The sequence below is a fragment of the Poromitra crassiceps genome, assembly GCF_964638095.1.
Source record: "Poromitra crassiceps genome assembly, chromosome: 5".
Taxonomy (NCBI): Eukaryota; Metazoa; Chordata; class Actinopteri; order Beryciformes; family Melamphaidae; genus Poromitra; species Poromitra crassiceps.
This window is the reverse complement of record NC_139642.1, coordinates 46,069,368-46,095,877: the sequence shown is the minus strand read 5'-3', so window position 1 is coordinate 46,095,877 and position 26,510 is coordinate 46,069,368. Positions and strand designations below refer to the sequence as shown.

Genomic DNA, 26,510 nt, shown 5'->3' with positions numbered 1-26,510 from the left:
TTATCTGGTGCATCTGGACTCTTATTTGTGTCACAACAACTGAGATGGGAGGGATGCCACCTTAAATCTGAGCTTTCGTGGGATGGTTCTTCCATCAAAGGTTCTGGACACGCGGGAGACTTGTGCACGCTCCATCAAGACCAACCTGCAGCTCTTTATTCATTGTCCATGTTTATGCGCCATAAAGGATGCTTTCCACACAGGCTTTGAAAAAGTTGATCTTGGTCCAGTACAGTTATTTATTACAGGCCTGTCCTTTCCTTGTCAGTAAGTCCTTTCTGCTGCTGACTACATATGACCCAAGGTATTTGAAGTCTTCAATTTCCTTGATGTCAGTGCCGTTCATGGCGCAGATGGCTGGATGATCCGACTCTTCATTCAAAATCAGGCATTCTGTCTTCTTGGCAATTAGTATTAAGCCCACTTTGGCTGCTGACTCTTCAAGGGAGGTTGAAAGCTCCTGAGCTGAGGATGAGTTCAACTGTCAGTGTGATGTCATCTGTGTAGTCTAGGTCAGTCAGCCACTTCTGGCTTTGACAGTTAGATCTTCTGACTACTGTGCGAACTTTGGAACAGTTGGTGTCTAATGATTGCCTGAGGAAGCAGTCACTATAACAAAGAGGAAAGAAGCAAGGGCGTCACCCTGAAGGATGCCTGCCATTGTAAAAAAAATCATTAGGGCCATCAACGCTCTGAGGAAAACAAGTAGGGTTCTCATACATCACTGCTAATGCTTTCACAATCTCTTCTGATATTCCATTATGTACCATGCATCCGCCATATTCCCCCGCAGCTGGGGATCGAACCGGGAACCTCCGGCATCATGCGGCATGGGAGGCATACTGTACAGCTGAGCTGTGTGTTTCTTCTTTAAAGGCACTAGCAAAACATAAAGGGCAGAGTAAAGTGTTTAAAGGCTCTACCAAAACATAAAGGGCAGAGTAAAGTGTTTACAGGCTCTACCAAAACATAAAGGGCAGAGTAAAGTGTTTACAGGCTCTACCAAAACATAAAGGGCAGAGTAAAGTGTTTACAGACACTACCAAAACATAAAGGGCAGAGTAAAGTGTTTACAGACACTACCAAAACATAAAGGGCAGAGTAAAGTGTTTACAGACACTACCAAAACATAAAGGGCAGAGTAAAGTGTGTACAGACACTACCAAAACATAAAGGGCAGAGTAAAGTGTTTACAGACACTACCAAAACATAAAGGGCAGAGTAAAGTGTTTACAGACACTACCAAAACATAAAGGGCAGAGTAAAGTGTTTACAGACACTACCAAAACATAAAGGGCAGAGTAAAGTGTTTACAGGCTCTACCAAAACATAAAGGGCAAAGTAAAGTGTTTACAGACACTACCAAAACATAAAGGGCAGAGTAAAGTGTTTACAGGCTCTACCAAAACATAAAGGGCAGAGTAAAGTGTTTACAGGCTCTACCAAAACATAAAGGGCAGAGTAAAGTGTTCACAGGCTCTACCAAAACATAAAGGGCAGAGTAAAGTGTTTACAGGCTCTACCAAAACATAAAGGGCAGAGTAAAGTGTTTACAGGCTCTACCAAAACATAAAGGGCAGAGTAAAGTGTTTACAGACACTACCCAAACATAAAGGGCAGAGTAAAGTGTTTACAGACACTACCAAAACATAAAGGGCAGAGTAAAGTGTTTACAGGCTCTACCAAAACATAAAGGGCAGAGTAAAGTGTTTACAGGCTCTACCAAAACATAAAGGGCAGAGTAAAGTGTTTACAGGCTCTACCAAAACATAAAGGGCAGAGTAAAGTGTTTACAGACACTACCAAAACATAAAGGGCAGAGTAAAGTGTTTACAGGCTCTACCAAAACATAAAGGGCAGAGTAAAGTGTTTACAGACACTACCAAAACATAAAGGGCAGAGTAAAGTGTTTACAGGCACTACCAAAACATAAAGGGCAGAGTAAAGTGTTTACAGGCTCTACCAAAACATAAAGGGCAGAGTAAAGTGTTTACAGGCTCTACCAAAACATAAAGGGCAGAGTAAAGTGTTTACAGGCTCTACCAAAACATGAAGGGCAGAGTAAAGTGTTTACAGGCACTACCAAAACATAAAGGGCAGAGTAAAGTGTTTACAGGCTCTACCAAAACATAAAGGGCAGAGTAAAGTGTTTACAGGCTCTACCAAAACATAAAGGGCAGAGTAAAGTGTTTACAGACACTACCAAAACATAAAGTTCAGAGTAAAGTGTTTACAGGCTCTACCAAAACATAAAGGGCAGAGTAAAGTGTTTACAGGCTCTACCAAAACATAAAGGGCAGAGTAAAGTGTTTACAGGCTCTACCAAAACATAAAGGGCAGAGTAAAGTGTTTACAGGCACTACCAAAACATAAAGGGCAGAGTAAAGTGTTTACAGGCTCTACCAAAACATAAAGGGCAGAGTAAAGTGTTTACAGGCTCTACCAAAACATAAAGGGCAGAGTAAAGTGTTTACAGACACTACCAAAACATAAAGGGCAGAGTAAAGTGTTTACAGGCTCTACCAAAACATAAAGGGCAGAGTAAAGTGTTTACAGGCTCTACCAAAACATAAAGGGCAGAGTAAAGTGTTTACAGGCACTACCAAAACATAAAGGGCAGAGTAAAGTGTTTACAGGCTCTACCAAAACATAAAGGGCAGAGTAAAGTGTTTACAGGCTCTACCAAAACATAAAAGGCAGAGTAAAGTGTTTACAGGCACTACCAAAACATAAAGGGCAGAGTAAAGTGTTTACAGGCTCTACCAAAACATAAAAGGCAGAGTAAAGTGTTTACAGGCACTACCAAAACATAAAGGGCAGAGTAAAGTGTTTACAGGCACTACCAAAACATAAAGGGCAGAGTAAAGTGTTTACAGGCTCTACCAAAACATAAATGGCAGAGTAAAGTGTTTACAGGCTCTACCAAAACATAAAGGGCAGAGTAAAGTGTTTACAGACTCTACCAAAACATAAAGGGCAAAGTAAAGTGTTTACAGACACTACCAAAACATAAAGGGCAGAGTAAAGTGTTTACAGACTCTACCAAAACATAAAGGGCAAAGTAAAGTGTTTACAGGCTCTACCAAAACATAAAGGGCAGAGTAAAGTGTTTACAGGCTCTACCAAAACATAAAGGGCAGAGTAAAGTGTTTACAGACTCTACCAAAACATAAAGGGCAAAGTAAAGTGTTTACAGGCTCTACCAAAACATAAAGGGCAGAGTAAAGTGTTTACAGACACTACCAAAACATAAATGGCAGAGTAAAGTGTTTACAGACTCTACCAAAACATAAAGGGCAGAGTAAAGTGTTTACAGACACTACCAAAACATAAATGGCAGAGTAAAGTGTTTACAGGCTCTACCAAAACATAAAGGGCAAAGTAAAGTGTTTACAGACACTACCAAAACATAAAGGGCAGAGTAAAGTGTTTACAGGCTCTACCAAAACATAAAGGGCAGAGTAAAGTGTTTACAGACTCTACCAAAACATAAAGGGCAGAGTAAAGTGGCATCGATCTGCTCTGTGATCACATTAGCGTGGAAGCCTCAGAGCACTTTAGCCACTGCAATTAGAGAGCCAGTCAATGAGCTGGACAAGACTCATCAAAGTTTTCATTCATCTAATACAGTACGTGTTATATCTAAGGGCATAACACTGGCTTACTAACACCTGTGTAAACAAAGACAGACAAAGTTGTTGCGCATTATTTTTGGGCAACATTTCTTTCAAGAATAAAAGAAAGAAAGGAAAGGTACAATAAGTTTTGTGAATGAGGCCCATTGTGATTTATGGGATGGTTACACAAAAAGTGGGGCAGTTATCCAATACCACGATTGATTTTGATGACGATTTATCTTTAATCCAATAAATCAATAAGTCATTTTTTGATGACAAAAGGAAAGATGACAACAGGTCCAAAGAAGATGCGGGAGAGGGAAAGAAAGGTAAAATAAATAAAGGGAGAGCGGGGGCATGGTGTCTTTACGTCAGTCTGGCACAGATGTCTGACGTCCTGGGTAGCCATGATGTTTCACAACATCTGAGGCTGGGCTGCCATGTCAGCCAGTGAGTGCGTTTACATGCACACCAATAAACTGATAACTGTGAATAATCAGTTTATGGCAATAATCTGATTTCTGCGTTTACATGCACTTTAATAATCTGACAATAGGAAAAACCCGGGTTTACATGATTCAGTCAATTAGTCGGATTTCTCTCCAGAAGGCGGCGGTAATTCAACTTTTTACATGCAACTTGTACATGCGCAGATGTATAAACCCACAAGAAACCTGATAGGCTGTATACATGCACTCAAAAGACAGGTTATTGGCCAAAAACCTAGGTATGTTTATCGGTTTATTCATAACCCGATAACGGCCATAAACGGATAAAGCTTATCGGTTTATGCTGTTTACATGACCATTTGAATAATCAGGTAACTCCAGAAATCCGCTAATAAACTGTTTATTGTCTGCATGTAAACGCACTCATTGAGTGCGTTTACATGCACACCAATAAACTGTTTATTAGCGGATTTCTGAGTTACCTGATTATTCAAGTGGTCATGTAAACAGCATAAACCGATTATCTTTATCCGTTTATGGTCATAAACGGGTTATGAATAAACCGATAAACACACCTAGGTTTCTGGGCAATAATCGGTGTTCTCTCTGCATGTATACAGCATAACCAGCTTTCTTTCGGGTTTATACATCTGCGCATGTACACGTTGCGGGAGAGAGAGGCAGCTGGAGACGCGCGCTGCTCACTCACTCACTCACTGGCCCCTTTCTGCTTCTTCTCCCCGGCCATGGCGCACCACAGCCGGCTTGATGAGATGATGGTGAGCAGCACGGAGCTCCTGCAACAGGCGTTTCCCGACCTGCTGCCTCCCCGTTGCTGCACTGCTATGTTGTAATGTGGATACAGGAGATGACGAATATTTGTCTTGAATTGCGAATAGAACGACGCATTAATAAAACGCATTGGACTCAGTGTGCAAGCCGTGATCTGTGTGTGACGGGTTTTTTCAGATGACGGATTAAAAAGATTTATACGAACAAAACGTAGCCTACTCAGCTGTTCAAAACACAAGTTATCCGCCACTAAAGACCTTAATTCTCTCAGTTTTCTGACAGCTATTTAAATTCAGTTGGGTCAAGATCTGTATCGTTCATGTTATTTGACGTGCTTCAGTCGCCTGCCTGTCTCTGTGCGCTTGGTAAAGTTGGAAATATATGACAGATTCACACTTCCAAAGCGACGCCTCCCGACAACGAGATACAAACTAATTTTCACCTAAACCATCCTCTGAGCCAGACAAGAAGTAATGAAAATGTGATTTTGCATTTTGCAACTTCTTTTGTTGTTTTATTGCGGAATTACCGCTGCCTTCTGGAGAGAAATCCGACTAATTGACTGAATCATGTAAACCCGGGTTTTTCCTATTGTCGGATTATTAAAGTGCATGTAAACGCAGAAATCAGATTATTGCCATAAACTGATTATTCTCAGTTATCCGTTTATTGTCTGCATGTAAACGCACTCAGTGTTACCCAGCATAATCTCTACACTGTGGAGTCTGCAGTGCAGTCAAGATGTCCTCAGAAGTGACTGATGAAGGTCAGTAAGACACATACTTGGACTGGCACTCAAACACAAAGACCCAGGGCTCATCTGGTAGAGTGGGTGCCATAAAGGCTTACAGCTGATTTGTGGTAGGTCGGGCGATACCTTTGATCTTAAAAAAGTCTCTCTCAATCTCAACACTTTCTTTTCGAGTCGAGCACCTGGAGAAGTTTGTTATGTCGCGGACACATCATATTTGATCAAGAAATGTGACTGGGTAGTCACGGCAAGCATCTTTGACACAACGGCTGACGTTTTGTGTGCCCCGGCATGAGCAAGATAGGGCCGCTGGATGCAGTTGACTAGATCATCAAAATGATTGGCAGACAACAGACATCCAAAAATACCGAAAGTGCATCTCCTCGTCCATGTCGCGCATTTGTTGGATCAAAACATATTCACCCTGTAGCGCCCTTGTTTGGTTCAATGTCGCACTGACCACTTCCTGTTCAATTAAATCAATTTAATTAAATCCCTCCATTATCAAAATGCTCTCTCTCTTCTTTTTTTTTACAATACACAAACAGGACAGAACAGGCTCAGATACCGGAAAATAAAAGAAGAGAAAATAAAAAACAATGGATACATATATATTATATATTGTTTTATTGTTATGTTCTTATTCTATTTTGTACCTATTAAATTATTTTATTGTGTGTAAGGCGACTTTGAGACTTAGAAAAGCGCTATATGAATTGAATGCATTATTATTATTATTATTATTATTACTGTATTATTATAATGTAGACCACATTATAATTGGTAATAGCCTACATTATGTAGGCTAACTAAACAAGCCGCCTGGAAGATGTCTGGTTACCATGGAGAGAGACGACTGAAATCTTTCGCCAAAGCATAAATTACAAATGTAGAAGGAGTCTCTTGCGCTTCAGCCCCTCCACAGAGGGAGGTCGGTGCTCTCAGAACAGGACAGTATAACAACAGTAGTATAAAGAGGATCCTGGAGCACTCGATTCACTGGAAAGTTATTTTAATAAGGTGCAGTGACTAACGTTTCATCAGAGTCAAACAGTAATGGCACAAAGACAAGTGGTTAAAAAAGCCTCCCAGTACACAAAACAGTCTGTCATTGGCTACTAGGGGTGGGAGGTATATCAATCAATGAGCCAATACAAAGACAGCACTCAAACAGGGGACATAAATTACAAACGTCGCCTGGCTCTTTATTTTCTGTCGAGTGACACTTATCAAAGATGATGAGCGCTCTACCATAAGTCAGCCTTTAGTCCTTCCCGCGACCCCTGGCCCTTTGCCACATAGACCAGAACTGCACATCCAAAGCGTCAAGGCCGCGCCCCTTTTTGGGGGATAACACAAGCCACTCGCGTTGACTTCAATGTAAAATAGCAGTACCCAAAACATCTATAGAAAAATAACAGAATTCATTTCCTTTATAAATGACCCAAAGACACCATGACATGACAATATATTTCAACTCGGCCGGCCATAGAATGCGCAAGATACATCGACACGAGGTACTTGCCTTATATGAACGCTGTATCCAGTTTCCACCAGGTTACATGCATCGTCCACATTGACGGTGTCACGCCGTCGCCTACCCTATCGCAGACCAGTTTTTTTTTTATTTTTATTGTTAGTGAAACTATAACAACACAGCAACTCTTCGGCATATCTCTATCAAATTAAACCGTTTTAAATAGTTTGTTTGAAGTGGTTTCGGCTTCTTGTACCGTCGTTTACTATGGTGGGTTTCCCCTAAAAAGGGGCGCGGCCTTGGAGCTGGGCGCTTGAAGACGCGATGCAGTTCTGGTCTATGTCCTCTCTCTCTCTCTCTCTCTCTCTCTCTCTCTCTCTCTCTCTCTCTCTCTCTCTCTCTCTCTGTCTCTCTCTCTCTCTCTCTCTCCTATCTCTCCTGTCTAACTACTGTCCTGTCAACTAAAAAATGCCCAAAAACGAAGACTCTGTGGCCTTCATAATTCAGAGACAATTTAGAGGCTTAGCACTGATTTGATTTCATTATGGCAAATGCTATTCTTAAGATGGGACTGGTATTGATCTCAGTGTGCGTCTTGCTTACGTGTCTTTGGTTTTATCGGGTACTCCTTGAGCATGTAAGTGAATAATTTGTACCATGTTTGTTCTTTTGCAAACACGCACATGCTCACACAAACACACACAACAGGTGTGTATAGACACGCACGCACACACACACACACACACACACACACACACACACACACACACACACACACACACACACACACACACACACACACACACACACAAGCACACCAACACAACTAGAGAGTTGTCCAATGAACGTATTAATATTCTGTGGGTCATTTCTGGTATTTGGGAGAGGTGAGGTTGCGCTGGCAGGGATATATCAAAACTATTGATTTAGCATTTCCTCCCACATGTCCAGCAACAGACAGCGGGGGCGAGGGTGAAGGTCCTCAAGAGCTGCTGGAGGTTTTCAAAGGACAGCTCTAATGCATGTTGCCCATTGATCTGCTGGCTAAATGTGCTGTCCAGACTCCAAAAGGTCTGATATGCCGTCCGTGCTAGAGCTAGGCACGCCGTACTAACTAGTTAAGCCTGCACGCGATCGATAGCTCCGTCTGTCGTCTGCCTGTGTGCGCTCTGTCTTCCTTTTCAATACAGCCCACTCTCAAGAGGGTCCAACTCCTTGCTGCTTGCTCGCCTCACATGTTTCTCTGTGTGGTGGTGAATGTGTACTTGTGTGCAGATGCAGAGAGAGATACAGAGAAACACTGAGACAGACAAACATGAAAAGTGACAAACAGAGACAGAGAGAGATAGACAGACACACAAACAGAGACAGAGAGAGATAGACAGACACACAAACAGAGACAGAGAGAGATAGACAGACACACAGAGACAGAGAGAGATAGACAGACACACAAACAGAGACAGAGAGAGACAGACAGACACACAAACAGAGACAGAGAGAGATAGACAGACACACAAACAGAGACAGAGAGAGACAGACAGACACACAAACAGACAGACACACAAACAGACAGACAGACAGAGACTCACTGAGACAACTGTGGCCATAGTGCACCATCAAATCGGCTCCCAGGGCTCGGGCGGTGAAGTCGTCCACACAGCAGGCTCCGTACGTCACGTCCCCCATCACAATAGTGTCGGCCTCTGTGAACCTGGGAGGTGCGCACACAGAGACAGTAATCAGTGCAGTCACAATGCGTACTGTATGCACCTCCTGCTAATCGCTATCATGCCGGTCAATAAGACAGCGCGCCGGGTGTGCTGTGATTATGATAGAGTTGAGTACGATCAATCCCTGGCCACGCGCTGCAGACACAGTACATTATACAGGAGCTGACAGGACATCAGTCAATGACTCACTCACACTGTGTCTCAGGGTGACATGCTGCTATGAGCGACAGCCAATGGCCCCACTACAGCACAGGCTGCTAGTTACTGCCCTGACTGTCAATGCCCCACTACAGCACAGGCTGCTAGTTACTGCCCTGACTGTCAATGGCCCCGCTACAGCACAGGCTGCTAGTTACTGCCCTGACTGTCAATGCCCCACTACAGCACAGGCTGCTAGTTACTGCCCTGACTGTCAATGCCCCGCTACAGCACAGGCTGCTAGTTACTGCCCTGACTGTCAATGCCCCGCTACAGCACAGGCTGCTAGTTACTGCCCTGACTGTCAATGCCCCGCTACAGCACAGGCTGCTAGTTACTGCCCTGACTGTCAATGCCCCGCTACAGCACAGGCTGCTAGTTACTGCCCTGACTGTCAATGGCCCCACTACAGCACAGGCTGCTAGTTACTGCACTGACTGTCAATGGTCCCACTACAGCACAGGCTGCTAGTTACTGCACTGACTGTCAATGGCCCCACTACAGCACAAGCTGCTAGTTACTGCCCTGACTGTCAATGGCCCCACTACAGCACAAGCTGCTAGTTACTGCCCTGACTGTCAATGGCCCCACTACAGCACAGGCTGGCAGGCTGCTAGTTACTGCCCTGACTGTCAATGGCCCCACTACAGCACAGGCTGGCAGGCTGCTAGTTACTGCCCTGACTGTCAATGGCCCCACTACAGCACAGGCTGGCAGGCTGCTAGTTACTGCCCTGACTGTCAATGGCCCCACTACAGCACAGGCTGGCAGGCTGCTAGTTACTGCCCTGACGGTCAATGGGCCACCACCACCAGTCAATCTGGCTAGAGATAGACTAGACAACGGCAGAAGCAGGAGTTAGAGTTGGTGGGGGTCTTGTCATCTGCTTTTTCAACAATTTTATATAATGTTGTCTATAAAATACATCCGTTAAGTTGTTTTTGTTTTTCAGTAAAAATCGTTTCATTTCCCACTATTTGTTTCCCACCTACTGTACAATAAAACAGGTAGTTTTACATAAGCAGCTTTTTATGCTAACGAGCTACTGCTCTAATTGGCCTCCTCTTAGCGCTGTTTGGGCGATTTCTGGACCAAAATCTGACCGGCCTGTAGACGTGCACGCCACCCAATCGCCGAAAAACGCAATCCTTTGATACCAAATCACAGCATGAATCTTTCTATGGTATTCTTCAAGGGCTTGGTGTTTTAATGTATTTTGGAGGGATTTCTGAATATTTTCATCAATTCTCGAGTGGTCAAAAATGATTAAATCCCCAAAACCCCAGTCCCGCCCCCCCCCCCCCCCAACCAGACTCCCTGTTTTAATGTGCGTCTCCCCCCCCACCCCTTCTCAAACCAAAGTTATGCCTTTATTATAAATGAGGGCCACTGGGTGTTTGCAGCATTAGAATAAAATATTGAGGCTAGACACGCTGTGCCACAAGTAGGCTGAGAGGGTGGCACAGACCATGGGGGCCTAATGTTCCACTTTGAGGCTGTGATAGAAAGCTCATGGCCTTTGCAAGTGGAGAGCTACCAAATGACACACAGGCTTCTGTGGACCTAGATCTGTTACAATGAATAGCCAATCTCGCTAGAGAAAAAGGAGCTCTTTCTTTTTATCGCCCTTTCTCGGCAAATAAAATGCTAAGTAAAGCCATAAAGGCGAACTAAAATGAATGAAGGCAGAGAGAGTAACGGGGAGGGAGGGGCAAATGAATCGAGGCCTGATGCACGATGGGGGAAGACGAGGGGGGGCGGGTGTAAATGGCGGTTGTTGCCAGGTATTTGTTTCTGTATTCTGACAGATTGAGGCTAGACAGAGCGGCTAGTATACCAAGGAGAGAGGGCTTAGGGAGAGGAGGGAAGTGATAAACAGGCGGCTGCAGACAGAACAGAACAGCATCTGTATCAACCAACAGACTCTTTAGTAATGTGCCCCCTGCTGCCCCATTTATCAACCCACATCCACTCTGTCTGTCTGTCCATCTGTCTGGGAGCCCCTCATGCTTCAACTCTTGACAAAAGGAGGTTCAGTCGAGGTTCCCATTCAAACTTTCCTCCCTCATTTCTCTCTGCTGTAATCCCTCATTTGCTGCGTGCTCACCATCATCGTCTGGTTTTCTTCTGTGGTGTCTATGCTTGTCCATGTCTCTCTCTCTCTCTGTCTCTCTCTCTGTCCCTGTCTCTTCTCTAATGGCTGCTCACATGTGCCACAGTATAGGCCAGCTGAGCGCAGGAAAACGTGACAGACGAACAGAGCAATTCATCTGGTAAATAAATAAATATTTGCCCTGGGAGATTTGATTTAATTATCTGCCCTCTTGTCAAGGTCTTGATTGTGTGTGTGTGTGTGTGTGTGTGTGTGTGTGTGTGTGTGTGTGTGTGTGTGTGTGTGTGTGTGTGTGTGTGTGTGTGTGTGTGTGTGAGTGTGTGAGAGAGAGAGAGTGTGCACGGGCACGTTTGCGTGTGTGCACGTGCTTGAGCAAGTGTGTGTGTCTGTGTGTATTGTGTGCATGCAACATACACTAGGCAGGTGATAATGGGTTAAATCATGTTATCATCACTAGGTTTAGCTATGGGAATCGAGAACCGAAACAGTTTAGAACCGCTTCCAAATTGTCAAATTACTCAGAACTGCTACTGTATGCCTCTGAGGTGATCAATCATTTTATTGATGCCGGCATGTTTTTCTGTTTTCATGTTTTATGATGTGCACATGATGCACATTGCAAAAACGTATGCGTCATCATCATTCATGTCAAACTCGGCGTCGACGCTGCTGGAAAACTTGCACGGAGTCACGGCAGAGAGGAAGAAGGCGTGGCTTAGTCATTTTGAGGTGGGACCACCAGCAATATGTTGAAACATGTTATCTCCTTTTAAGAAAAGGAGCATTGTAATCGATTTGAACATTTTCAGATATTATTAGGCAGAGACTTAAGACATAATGAAACTGCTGCTTTGACACTGAAAACCTGTGTAGGCAGACTTTTTTTGCACGCAGAAAATTGATCAGGAATCAATAAACTAACGGATAAAGAATCGGACCGAAAAGCAGAATAGATAATAGATGAGGCCATTTACACCTGGCGGTAAGATGCGTTTTCTGTGATCAGATTGCAATCAGATTGTGTTTTATCACTTGAAAGTACAGGTGTAAACACCCCCAAAACGCATTGAAGAAGGATTGCAATCTGATCGGCCAAACCACCTCCGGAGGTGGTCAGGGACACATTATGTACACATTGAACACAAGTGTAAATGCAATGTGTCCTCTCAATCTGGATACAGCAACTGTATGCGGATTGAGAGGACAACCATTTCTGCCACCAGATTGCAATCTGATGGCAGAAAATGCATGTTAACGCCAGGTGTAAATGGAATCAGGTTAATGTGGTCAAGTACAATCTGATTGCAATCTGATGGCAGAAAACGCATGTTAACGTCAGGTGTAAATGGCCTCAGAGATACAGTCGGTCTGTGTGGGAACGCCCACAAAATGTTATGGCTAGCATAGTAAAACCCCCCATATATCTCAATGGGCTGACTCACCAAAGGACGGTGCTGCGGCTCTCTACACTACAGGATTGGGGATTCTAGAGCATGCACACAGGGCCGGATCTAGAGGGGGTCAGGGGTGGGCTATGCCCACACAAAAATTAATCTTGCCCACCCAAAAAAATTATAATAATGAATCTCCCTTTTTGAATTCCAGGCGACCCCACTTAGGGTCGCGACCCGAAGGTTGGAGACCACTGGGTTAGTTAGTTTAGGGCACCTAACAGTAGCTATAGCTTTAATTTGATTTGAGAAATAAGCTCATCCAATGAAAAGAATATTATGGAGTTGATTATTTTAAACTATGGATGAAGGATTGTTATTTATTTTTTAGGGTAACGAAGTCAATCTGCTTTCAAAGTTTTAATTTCAGTTTGAGTTTGAATAAGACGAAAAGTCTTGTAAATATAGGTTTGAAGGCTAAATGGCAAATAGTTTTTAGCTATGGTTAAGTCTCACTGCACTAGTCTTTAAATTTGATTTGAGAAATAAGGTCATCCAATGAAAATAACTGTTATGGAGTTGATTATTGAAATTATGGATGAAGGATGTTTTTAAGTTTTATGGTAAATAAATCTGCTTTCAAAGTTGTTTTCTTTTCACTTTTAAGACTAAAAGTCTTGTGAATATAATAACAGTTTTGTAAATAGTTAGTTTGTTAGTTAGTTTGTATGTACATAGTTAGTTTGCAAATAGTGTTAATAATAGGAGTTTTGTAAACATTGGCCTGTCCCCTGAGTGAAAGTTCATACTTAGGTTACCCACAGCACAATGTGGACACCTAGTGGAACAGTTTAGTGTTAGAATATAATGCAACTTAATCCCCATCCCCAAACCGAGAACCTTTGGGCAACCTACCGCCAAAGAGGTAACAGGCTAAAAACGGACCTGGTACCAGCTACTGTATGGCTTACTAGCTTGTCGGCAATAATGTTCCAAAGTTAGGCACATTTTTGGCGAGTTTTTTTTGGTATGGCTATTTTCATTGCCCCCCAAAATTTTCAATTGCCCACCGAGTAACCTCGCCCTAGATACGGGCCTGCATGCACATAGACGTCTGTTCAGATTAGGGCTGTGAATCTTCACTGGCCTCACGATTCGATTACGATTCAAAGGGCTACGATTCGATTCGATTACGATTATCGATGCATCTCGATGCATCTTAAATCGATGCATCACTTTTTTTCCGCAATACATGATTTATTTTTTCTCACTTTCTTTTTTCTCACTGTGTGGCTACTTTTTTAAAATAAAAGTGCATTTGGAATTGCATTGTATTATGATCCATAATTAAAATAAACAACTGCATGTACTTCCATTATATTTTATTTGATTATCTATATATATATATATATATTTTTTTTTTAATAATCGATTTTTGACATTTGTGAATCGATGCAGAATCGTGCACGTCCGCATCGCGATGCATCTTATAATCGATTATTTTTGACACCCCTAGTTCAGATGTGCGTTTACTGCGGTGGTTCAATGGCCGATTGTGTCTGCCTGGGCTGGGCTAGCAGCTAAACGCTAACTATGCTGAATGGGGAGAACGGGAGGATTTACGTCCGCCACCCTAACCATGCCTCCGGCCAGCTACCCCAGCGTCTATGACGAGACATTGACTGTATCTATTAGGGCTGTGAATCTTCACTGGCCTCACGATTCGATTACGATTCAGAGGGCTACAATTCGATTCGAGTACGATTATCGATGCATCTCGATGCATCTTAAATCGATGCATCACTTTTTTCCGCAATACATGATTTATTTTTTCTCACTTTCTTTTTTCTCACTGTGTGGCTACTTTTAAAATAAAAGTGCATTTGGAATTGCATTGTATTATGTTTGTATTATTATTATTTCTTTTTTTTTAATAATCGATTTTTTACATTTGTGAATCGATGCAGAATCGTGCACGTCCGCATCGCAATGCATATTATAATCGAGCATTTTTGACACCCCTAGTATCTATGACTTAGATAGAAAATCGTATCAATTCCCATCCCTAACTAGGTTAGTTTGAGGTGTGTGTTCCTTTGTGGCAGTCGACTGACTTAGTTGGGAGTTGCATAAATGTGCATCACTCCTCCAGCTAAAAATACACAGCCTGCCCACCAGAATGCAGAGCGCAACAACAGTGCACCCTGCAAGTCACCATCATCCACCACGCAAGCAGCAGCATCTACAATGCAAAATACATACAGCACTGCAGAAGATGATTGTATCTAATCAACCATCTATCTGCCAGAAACGCTATTATCACGCTATCTCATTGGCAGGCCACATCTCATTATTTCCAGTGAGTGAGTATCCCGAAATTTTCCCCGTAATAAATGTGGGGAATCTGATTAGGAGGCCCATATGAGACATGCTGCTACTGGGACTGGAGCAGAGTAATTACTGGGAAATGCAGAGTCCCATATCCCACTGGGAGGGAAAGATAGGGAGCAAGGACGAGAGAGAGAGAAAGAAAGAGAGAGAGAGAGAGAGAGAGACAGAGAGAGAGAGAGAGAGAGGATGTTGGCGGTAGTCTGATCCACCAGATGAGCCTCATTTTCTCAATTATGCCCTAGCTGGGATTAACTGTAATATAGCCGGTGCACTGATCCAAGGTGAGGATGATTGAAATGTCTGTGAGAGATCTCAGGGTATCACACTGACTAAGCCTGACATTCCCAACGCCTAACATTCCCAAGGCATACATATAAACGCCACTCTTTTTCAATCCCTCCTCTCCTCCACTCCATCCTTTTCCTCTCTAGTCTCAATGGCTTCCGTGCTTTCCTCAGCCTGTCAGCTTTGGTTTTGCCCCATCTCAGGCTATCCAGCTCAACCATTGCAGCCGCAATGTGATTAAGATGTAATTAAGATGTGGGAAAAGCTCATGAACTTAATAACAGTCCTTGTTAATTAGCTCTTTAGCATGCAGCTCAATATATGTGATCCATCGCTCACTGATTTGACTAGCCTATTTGTTATAAAAACCACTGTGGTGGCGCGCACACACACACACACACAAACAAACAAACAGCCAGATGATTGCTTGTTAATGGAATAAGCACCAACAGATTGCAGCAGGTAAGTTATTGATATGTCATGTGAGTAGATTAGTATTGTCCAGGAGTGGCAGGGCCGGAATAGAATTCGATTGATCCACTTCCTGCTGTCCTCTAGAAACGAAATCTTTGTCTGACTTTTAACAGACATTTCATCATGCTAGCACAGGAAGGGGGCTGTTGGCACCAGGGTTTTCCAGTTAGGGAACATTGCAGCACACACATCACATGACAAATGTCTCTACTGTATCCCAAGCTGTGCATCAGCACACACAGATCACCACTTTGAATAGACTGTCCTTTAACTAACAGTTTGCTTGAATAGCCGTTGCCTGAGGGATTGCAGCGCTGCTTTGGTTGTTTAGTTTGGTTTTTGGTTCAGAGACTCAGCTTGACTCCTGGGCCCATTCCAGGATCACTTCAGCAGGTGTTGCATTCCAGGATCACTTCAGCAGGTGTTACATTCCAGGATCACTTCAGCAGGTGTTACATTCCAGGATCACTTCAGTAGGTGTTACATTCCAGCATCACTTCAGTAGGTGTTACATTCCAGCATCACTTCAGTAGGTGTTGCATTCCAGCATCACTTCAGTAGGTGTTACATTCCAGCATCACTTCAGTAGGTGTTACATTCCAGGATCACTTCAGTAGGTGTTACATTCCAGGATCACTTCAGCAGGTGTTACATTCCAGGATCACTTCAGTAGGTGTTACATTCCAGGATCACTTCAGTAGGTGTTACATTCCAGGATCACTTCAGTAGGTGTTACATTCCAGCATCACTTCAGTAGGTGTTACATTCCAGCATCACTTCAGTAGGTGTTGCATTCCAGCATCACTTCAGTAGGTGTTACATTCCAGCATCACTTCAGTAGGTGTTACATTCCAGGATCACTTCAGTAGGTGTTACATTCCAGCATCACTTCAGTAGGTGTTACATTCCAGGATCACTTCAGTAGGTGTTGCAGTTTAAGTATGGGATTTGTCAATGATGGTCAATGATGCTGTATTTGCAATAATTACAATTATAGTATTGTATTATGTTGGGGCAGGCTGAACAATATGTATATGATGAATTGTCATTGTATTTCCATTTTTTCTAGTAGTGGATGACATTTTCCAGCTGTATAGGGGGAACTGCAGCTAAATGATTTTTACTTTGTAAATAATAAATACTAAATACTAGACTGACTGAGCAGGGTTGCTCTTTCCAGCAACACCCTGCTTCACAATTCAAACAGATCCACACATTCATAATATCTGTGAGCTGCACAGGACAGGAGGACAACCAGTCTTCTACTGGTGACCAGTGAGCAGCTCCACTGGAGCAGTTTCGACTGAGTTAAGTGCCTTGCTCAAGGGCACCTTAACATCCCCACCCACAATTTCCCAACCAGCCTGGGGATTCAAACTGGTGACCCTCTAATCACATGCCGACTTCTCTAACATCTAGGCAATCACAGTCTTTGGGACCTAGAAGCTTGCTAGGTCTGATTCTATTCTAGCCATCTTATCATGGGGACTATTTACACCTGGGATGCAAGGTGAATGTAATTAACTGCACGGTACAGTGCCTGTAAGATAGAACAGTGTTTTTCAACCTTGTTTGTGCCATGGTTCACTTTTGACATTGAAAAAAATCCCACGCCAATCCCACCATCCCAAATGTTACTAAATGAAACATAGTGGCATCATAGTCATTGCCGCGAGCTCAGCGTTTTCGCTTTCTTTTGACCCCCACTTGTAGTGGGCTCTTCATCTGGGTTATGTCTGGAAGGGCTTTGAGCAGGAGGATCAAGTCCACAGTCTAATTTTCCTCTTCAAATATTTATCCATCTTTGTTGTTTAACAACAAAGATTCCAACAACAACTACTCACGACCCTGAAGTTGGGAACTACTGCATTGAGCTTTAGCAACAGTATCAGTATGCACTAATTATAGGGGTGCACCGATCGATCGGCACGCAATCTGTATCGGCCGATTTGGACCTCAAATATGTGATCTGCTGTTTCCGATATTCCTTTAATGTTGCCGATCGCATAGCCGATCATGCTGCACGTGAGAAACATGAGGCAGCCCATTTTCATGTCTTCAATGTCAATCGTTTAACTTTCATATTTGTGCTCTAACGTAGGGCTGCACGATATTGGAAAAAACTGACATTGCGATATTCCCTGCCCCTGCGATATATATTGCGATATGAAAAAATACAGATTTTCACCAGATTACCAGAATAGCTCTATTTTAAAGAAAAGAATACTTCTAGAATGATTGGGATGATTTTGTAGAGGAGTCCATCTGATTTTGGAGGGGAAATTAGGTATTTTAATGTTTCTCAACCACTGGGCTGTCGCCTATACTGTAGGCCTCAGAGCGTCATCTATCAGGGTGCATACACATTTTGACCAATGGATTTCCATGACTTAGGCTACATACATGAAAAAGTGAGTAAGTTATGACATTCTACTTTAAAATGTCACTAGCCTACACTTCACTTAGTGTAATGCAGCCTTTAAAACCAGGGAAAGACAACATGTATGCTGTATCACCATATTACCATATCCAACATCTAAGACCATATAGTCTCATATCACAATATTGATATACAATTGATATATTGCCCACCCCTAATATTGAGTGCCAGAATCTACCTCCCAATGATGCTATTTGCAGAAAAACATTAGATTTCATTGATTATAATCACTGCTTTCAACTTCTTTCGTTCTTCTAACGTTTCAATAAATCAACAATGAAACACCCCTGCCACTTTACACACTTGGTCTGACCCCCCGGAAACCCCCTCCAGAAACGACCAAGTGGTACACTCCGCATCTGCGGAGTTCCGGTTTTTGAGCGCAAGGCTGGCAGTACAGAGAGACGAGGATTCACATGCAGCCGACCGGTGACAAACAATTCATTCGTGAAAAGTAATAAATATACATTTAATTGCCCAGATATGTCTCTTCTCTTTTTATTTTCACTGACATGTTTTGTGTAAATAAGTCGCTATGTATGATTAACTCTACCGTAACGTTACTGCTATCATGTGATGCAACATCAGAGACTTGAAGGGGAGAGACAGCCACAGTGATAACACGGACAACTTCTCAGTAATCAGCCTTCGTGTCATAAGTTGCGGTCTTGCTTTTTGGTGTTTCAAGAGTAAATATCTCCACTCCACGGACATGTTGAGTTACAGCAGCCAGCCTGCTGTATGCGAGTGCGCTGCAAACTGTGGACAAGTCCGCCTCCGCAACCACATCGTTTACAGACGGGCTACTGTCTGTCAGCAACGCAACATAAGCAAAAGATAATTCAATTTAGGTCTCTGTGCATGTTTGTTGTGTTGAAGCTAAGCACTAAATGAGTGAGTACAGTAGCGGGGCGTCTCTCTCCTTTGAGAGAGCCTGCATTTCACTCAGTAGGCTACCCCTAAAGTGAGAGTTTATCAAGCAACATGACGAGTTAATTTGCTTTTGACATCGCACGTCCTGCGATGTGACTATCGCGCATGCGCACATCGCAATGTCGATGTGTAAACGATATATCGTGCAGCCCTACTCTAACGTTTATATCATTGTGTTGCAAAGCACACGCTTTGCTTTCATCAGTGTACTCACCTCCATGCACACACCGCACCAGACTGTCAACACACCCCTTGCGTCTTTGAATCACACAAATCAGCTGGTGATTAGAGCAGACTCAGCAGAGAGAAGTTACCTCCAGTCCTCCCGCCTACCGAGGCATTTGCATGCTGTTAAGTCCGTGTGTATTAAAGTCCCAGATTGACACGGTGGTACTGTGGTAGTCGGGGTAGTGCACGCGCACACACAGACAATTTCCACGCAAGCATTGATGTTCCCGCGGGCACTTTGAAGGAAGCGAAAGTGTGCGGCTGAGTATGTGGATGTGCGCTCCGTTCAGACGGACTTTCTTCCTTTCTTTGGACAGTTGAACATGTTCTAATCCCCTTCTTCCATGTGTGCGTATATGACCAACCAGTAAGTCATTATTATGTTAATATTCCTGTATTGCATTCCCTTTTGGTTTTAGATCGATCTACCTGCAATCATTGCAATAACGTTTGGCGTGCACTTGCGGTTTGATTGTCTGTTGCGCTAATTAATGCCACTACTCAGATGGAGTTTAGCTCGTGTGTAGCTTGTGATTCTGTTGTTTCTCCCGTCATGTAACCCTGTCACCATTATGTAGATCGCACTCATAGTGCTGCTAATTATAACACTGTAACTCGGCCTCGATGGGCAGGTCGTTTTGATGTTCGTTCGATGCGGATCCCAATGTATGACGGTTATTGTGCATAACCCCGGTTCTATGAGTGGGAGCTCTTTGGCTTTAGTCATGGTTCAAGACTGGTGTTTAAGAGTAACTGACTTACAGTTTACCTAATTATCATTTATATATTATTAGTTGTTAATTATCACTATAATTGGCCTATATAACAGCAAGCTTGGTTACTGACCTGTTTGTATATTTTATTGCCTCCTTTTTCCAGACCACACACAATCCTACTATTCCTGTCATAATGCTGTAAAGAGCCTATACTGCTGTACTGTACTGAAGAGAACTGACAACTAAACGGTTGAACTCCCATCTGTCTCCTGCCTCGTGTTTTTACGGACACCCCAGGGCGTATATATATATATATCGGTGATCGGTAATCGGTAATCGGTGATCGGTCGATGATCGATTGGGCAGATATTTCTCATAGGTGATCGGCAATCGGTGATCGGTGGCAAAAAACGTGATCGGTGCACCCCTAACTAATTACTTTTTTTAAGTGCCCCCACAATTTTGTAAATGCCCCCAAAAGTTGCCCCCCAAATTTTTATTTTATTTTCCTACACCGTGTCTACCTGCATCAAAACATAGCGAGGCGTGGAGCAAAACAGAGCGCTTCTGGTGTGAATGGCCAGGCTCCTGCTCGACGCTTCCATTTCTGGTGTGTCCCTGCCCTTAGGCTACTAATCGCGTGGTAGCACTCAACCAGAGCTGTATGAAATCCATTATTTGGTTTGGCGCAACTTGACATTAATTTTTATGGACCAATCAAGTGAAATTGGACAATTTCCCATGACACACCTGATGATCTCTCACAGCACACTAATGAGCCGCCAAACTGCAGCGGCACATTGGTTGAAAAACACTGGGATAGAAAAGCACTGGTCCAGGGCCAGGCTACTGCTACTGTACTCTGGATGGCTGAACTAGTCAGAGGCTCTCATATGAATTCTGTCATGTCTCACTGTGCTGATGAGTGCGAACACTCACTGACTGTGAGCAGACTGAAATATGCACCTGCATGACGCATTTAGGGATGGGAATATGGCATATGATGTATGTTTGTGAGGAAAATGCTACGTAGAGTATTTTTTATTTGAAGTTTGAATTTCCCAGCCGTCTATATTCATTCCTCAAATGTTCTATTACTGAACTGAATGTCTCATCCTCACTTAAATGTCACTTAAAGACACTGAATCTCAGACCTATGAACCGTCTTCAGATCAACAACTTCAGATGTACTAGTCACAAAAGACCCAGATTTGAAGTGTCTGAAACATTTTCACAGCAAATGAATCCTGCCAGATCCTTGTGCTGAGCTCTTATATAGAACCTCGTGATTTATGATTATGAAGCTTTTATATGGAACTATTGCTATCATGGTGATTTATGAACGGCAAGAATCTAAGAATCTTACAGCTGTTTGCCAGACAACACACAGACACAGCTGGGATTACTGTCTGGGATTGCCTCTGTGTGTGTGTGTGTGTGTGTGTGTGTGTGTGTGTGTGTGTGTGTGTGTGTGTGTGTGTGTGTGTGTGTGTGTGTCCACGCAAGTCCATGTGCAGCGAAAAGGAAATAAATGAGAGACAAATTGAGAATTTCAGCATGAAAAATGGCCATGTTGCTCAATTCTTGGGGATTTCATACATTACCTACATATTTGAACATGAAACATAAATCTCCAAATTGAACAGTGTCCAGCTGAGATGTACTTTGGTTGAGGAAAAACACATTTGCAGGAAGGAGGACATCAGGGTTCATCAGACTAAATGCATTGTTCTAAAACGCACAGCTACAGTACAACACAGACATCTATCATCGCAGTGGACTGTAGTACACTGTAGGGCAGAACGGTGTGGGGGGAAATATCTAATTGCGATTTTTCTGGATTTACAATATAATTCTTTAACGTCAAGCTTCAGTTCATTATCACTGTGTAATAGATTTAAATCATGTGATGCTATTACGCTGAACATTATTCACAAAACTAATTGGGCTGGACTGAATATTGCAATTCTTGTAAGTTCTTGTTTTTATTTTGCATAAGAAACAAAAAAAAAAAGATGTCACTGTGCAGGATTTACTGAGTTTGAGTATGATGAAAAGTTTTCACCAATACTGAACTTGATCCATGGACCTGCAACACTAGAATAACTTCTTTAAGAAGTCTATTTTCGACAATTAATTGCAGCCTCTGTGATTTGGAAATTGCAGAAATTCATATTTAGATCCCCCCCACCACCCCTAATAGTTGTTCAGCTCTACTGTACAGTAGGTTATCCAACCCTATGACTGTGCTACCAAGTCAGACTTTCCCCTCACAGGTCTAATAATAGCAGGGGTATTGCTGGTCTCACAGGAAAACGGCTGACAGGCAGGTCAGCCCACTGATACACTGTGGGTTGACATCTGAAATTAGCATAATGTGGGATACTTCTTTTACCAGCAGCAACATAGAACGGACGCACGCACGAACACACACACACACACACACACACACACACACACACACACACACACATACACACACACACACACACATACACACACACACACACACACACACGCACGCACGAACACACACACACACATACACACACACACACATACACACACACACACACACAGAGACATACAAGTGCACAGACACATACAAGTGCACAGACACATACAAGTGCACAGGCACATGCTCGCCTTCCTTACACAAAATATGTGTGGGTGTGAAATCTTTATTTCCTGCACCTGGTGAAGGCTCTCATCCTTCATTTCATGACATTTCAGACGCGAGCCCCCCGTCCGCCCGTGCTGAGTGGGCTTTGGCACGGGACTGCGGGAGAGAGCAGATCGGCGCAGGAGTAGAGGCTTCTCCCCAAGGCAGCGGGGAAACGCAGCAGAGATGAACTCTCATTATTTCCTCCATAAACCAATTGAGTCTAAGCTAGTGGGGAGGAAAAACTGATCGAAGAAGGAGCGCTGCAAAATGAAGGTCCCCCCTGGAAGAGCTGATGTTACAAAGGGAGATGATTATAGTAGGCGAACAAAAGAGCAATGGGGGGAGTGAGTTAAAAAGCATTAGACAGGGGGAGGAGAGAGAGAGAGAGAGAGAGAGAGAGAGAGAGAGAGAGAGAGAAGGGGGCATGAGATCGACAAAAGGAGAGAGAAAATGAGGATGACTGAGCAGGGGACTAGGTAGGTACGTATGTAAGATAGACGAGCTGTTTGCTGGCGGATTTGTAATATTAACAAATGTGATATCTCTAATCTGCTTCCTGCACATCCTGTATAAGACAGAAATGACAAAGTACTCACTTCCAAAAAGATATTTGCCAAGGGGCACTGGGCAGGAGGATTAAATGTTATCTACTTCTTCCCACTCGCTTTCTATATTTCTTCCTCTCTCTCTTTGCCGTCAAACTGACACAAGAATCCCAGGCCCCCGTTTTCACCAGAGAAAGTTTGAAGACAAAACCCCTCTAAAATATGACAATCTGTCATTGAATATGTGCCAGCACTGACTGAGCAGTGCAAACAGAGAGACATGAGATGACGGGGTGATGCTTAGACAGATGTATTGTTTTCAGTAATACCATTAATTAATCCTTTAAAAGGATGGTTTTACCGGTAATTAACCCACTTTGTATCATCTCGGTAATGTAAGCACATGGGCAGTAGGGCTGTGGCGATTCACTTATCTCCCGATTCGATACTATCACGATTCTTGGGTGCCGATTCGATTTATATTGCGATTCTTAAGTATTGCGATTCTACGATTATTGCGATTCGATATTACGATTTATTGCAATTTTTGTTTATTTTTTTCAGTTTGTTTGCTTTTTTACACTAGATTAGAACATGGGAAAAGTTGAATCATACACTAGAGACTGTATAATATATCATGAGTAGGGCTGGGCGATATAGTTAAAAACAGGGGCGGACTGGGATCATAATTCAGGCCGGGCATTAGATACCAAGCAGGCCAGGCCGATATGGGCCGACGCGCGTGAAATTTGGGCCGTTTGAAGCCCAATTTGGGCCGTTTGAAGCCAGATTTGGGCCATTTGAAGTCCAATTTTACAATGAGATGCACCCACTTTAACCCTGAAGTGTAATTATTACTTCAGACTAACTAATAAAGTAATAAAACCACTAGTAAACCAGTAGGCGGCGCCTGGCCTGCTGTTCAGTGAGTGGCCTGACTGCAAGCACCCAAAAACAAAAAAAAACAAAAAAATTTTTTTTTTGCGATTATCGATTCTGGAATAAAAGATCGATTCAAAAAATCCTGACATTAAAAATCGCGATACTTAGGTGAATCAATTTTTTCCCCCACCCCTAATGGGCAGTGTGTTTTACCTTCTCTCTCAGTTTACCTCACAGAGAAAAATGCTCCTGCTCCTGTCTGCAGAAACTCCGCCCCCGCCAGGTGCAAGTCATTACGGCTCGTTAAGGCTCTCCATGCGATTCTCCATGGATGTGCGCGCATACTTAAAAAATGAAAATAAACAATAACAGCCGCCCTCGGAGCAGATTCTGCCTCTCCAGCAGAACTTCCGCAGCTCCGTTGTGCCGTAAAACGCGTCAGAACGGAGTGCTTTGCCAGAGGAGGAAATGGGAGATCTCTGTGAGGTAAACACTTCCCATGTGCTTATATCACCCAGATTATTAATGATACAAAGTAGGTTGATTAGCGGTAAAGCCATCCTTTAACTCCCTGAAAAACAACATTGTCACTAATATATGTCTGTGAGCGTATCTCATCTACTCCCCATAGAATGTGTTCCAAAGGCTGAGCCTGGGTCATTATGGAAAAGCCTACAGCTTTATCAAGACACAGCCGTGAACTGCACAGCACAGCACAGCAGAGCACAGCACAGCAGAGCATGCTTAGAAGAGCTGCAATCCAATTTACTAAACACCCCCCCATTCAAAAAAGGAGAGAGAGAGAGACATGGCAACAACAGTTATTATAAGAGTCTGATATTGTGCTGATACTGCTCTAGGAGGCAAGGCTAGGACTACAACCAGGAACATAGCTAATCTCTGGGGATCTCCTAAAATAATAGAGGAAAGCGAGTCTGACGCAGCGGTTATCAGACGTGTGAGGAGGATATAAAGAGAGGAATCAGCATGAGGGACTGTACAAGACAGATAATGGGGCTATTAAATGCTATTGTGCAGTGACAAGAGCGGCACACTAAGGCTTCCACGGGTGCCAAACCACGCATTCACCTTCTGTTTAGCCTCCCATCAATTAATCACAGCCACGGGGCTTCTGGAATGCCCCGGATACAAATGCAATTTTAGAAAGTACTTTTAATTAAAGTTGATCAGCTGTGAGACACAAATGAGCCAGAAAGGGAAATGTAAAACAAGTTTACAGACAGTACAAAACACGAGCAAGCCCATTTGGACACAAGCCTGTGTACACGATGCATTTGTACATTCCAAATTGGACAACACATTATTTCCTTCAGATACACTTACTACACATCACTGCCCTCCCAGACAAAATCTCTATGACAAAAAAAAACACCACTCTGAGACAACGTTAGAACTAAAAGAGCTTTTGGGAAATCTGGGTAGTGTAGAAGTAAAAGCACTCGCCCTACCACCGTGGAGACCCGGGTTCAATTCCCGGCAGTGGTACTTCGGGCTTGGTCAGACGTTCCTACAGACACACTAGGGCCTTTTCGCAGCAACTGTTTTGAGGTGGTAAGGCAGGAAGTAGTCTCTCCCCAGACTCAAATATTACGTTGAATCGCTGCGCTCCCCATACTACATAAGTGAGTGTGTGCCAGTTAACAGCCACTGCTGGTTTTGAAGGCGGGGTTGAAATTGAATGTGTGACAGGTCGTAGCACCGATGAGAGAGCAAATGGGCTGCGCCTCCCGTGTTGTCTGATCGCAAAGTCGTTACTGATTGGAGAGGACTGAAGCCATCACTGACATATGACTGGCCAAGTGAACGGTTCCCTCCCATAACCAGCCCTCTGAGGTAAAGTGTCCCAGACCCAGAGTGAGATCTGCAGCATGCAGTAATGTAGTGTATCAGCGTAAGGACTCTCATGGGTCTGGCGTCGCCGTCGAGACTAGGCAGGACGTAACACAGGTGTAACCAATAACATTAATGACGACCCTGGCACTGGAACCCCTCAAAGGAATTGAGGTGGAGTTCCTGCTTTACCACCTCAAAACGGTTGCTGTGAAATAGGGTTGGGTGAAAAGGGCCTATTGGCCATGTCTGCGGGTGGCAAGCCGGTGGGGCGTATGAGTCCTGGTCGCTGCACTAGTGCCTCCTCTGGTGCCTGTTTGGGGGGAAGGGGAACTGGGTTGAATAGCGTGAATCTCCCATGCGCTATGTCCTGCTGGTGAAACTCCTCGCCGAAGAAGCAGCCGGGGCCTGCACATGTATCGGAGGAAGCATGTGCGAGTCAGATCGGCAGAGGGGGTGGAGCAACGACCGGGACAGCAGGGGGAAATGGCCAAGTACAATAGGGGAGAAAATGGGAGAAAATCTGGATGAAAAAAGAAAAAGGACAAAGAGCTTTTGCTGTAGCAATTGATGAGGTTACAT

At 43.5% G+C, this 26,510-nt stretch overlaps 1 protein-coding gene across 1 annotated transcript in view; it reads right to left on the bottom strand.

Moving 5' to 3' along the window:
- dph1 (diphthamide biosynthesis 1) overlaps positions 1-26,510 on the bottom strand; it is a gene marked incomplete at its 5' end in the record, with an annotated part of 83,281 nt that overhangs the window by 23,781 nt on the left and 32,990 nt on the right. The window contains one exon of the mRNA XM_083637786.1: positions 8,676-8,797. Within this exon, the coding sequence (XP_083493912.1) occupies positions 8,676-8,797 (122 nt within the window). The remainder of the gene's footprint in view (positions 1-8,675; positions 8,798-26,510) is intronic.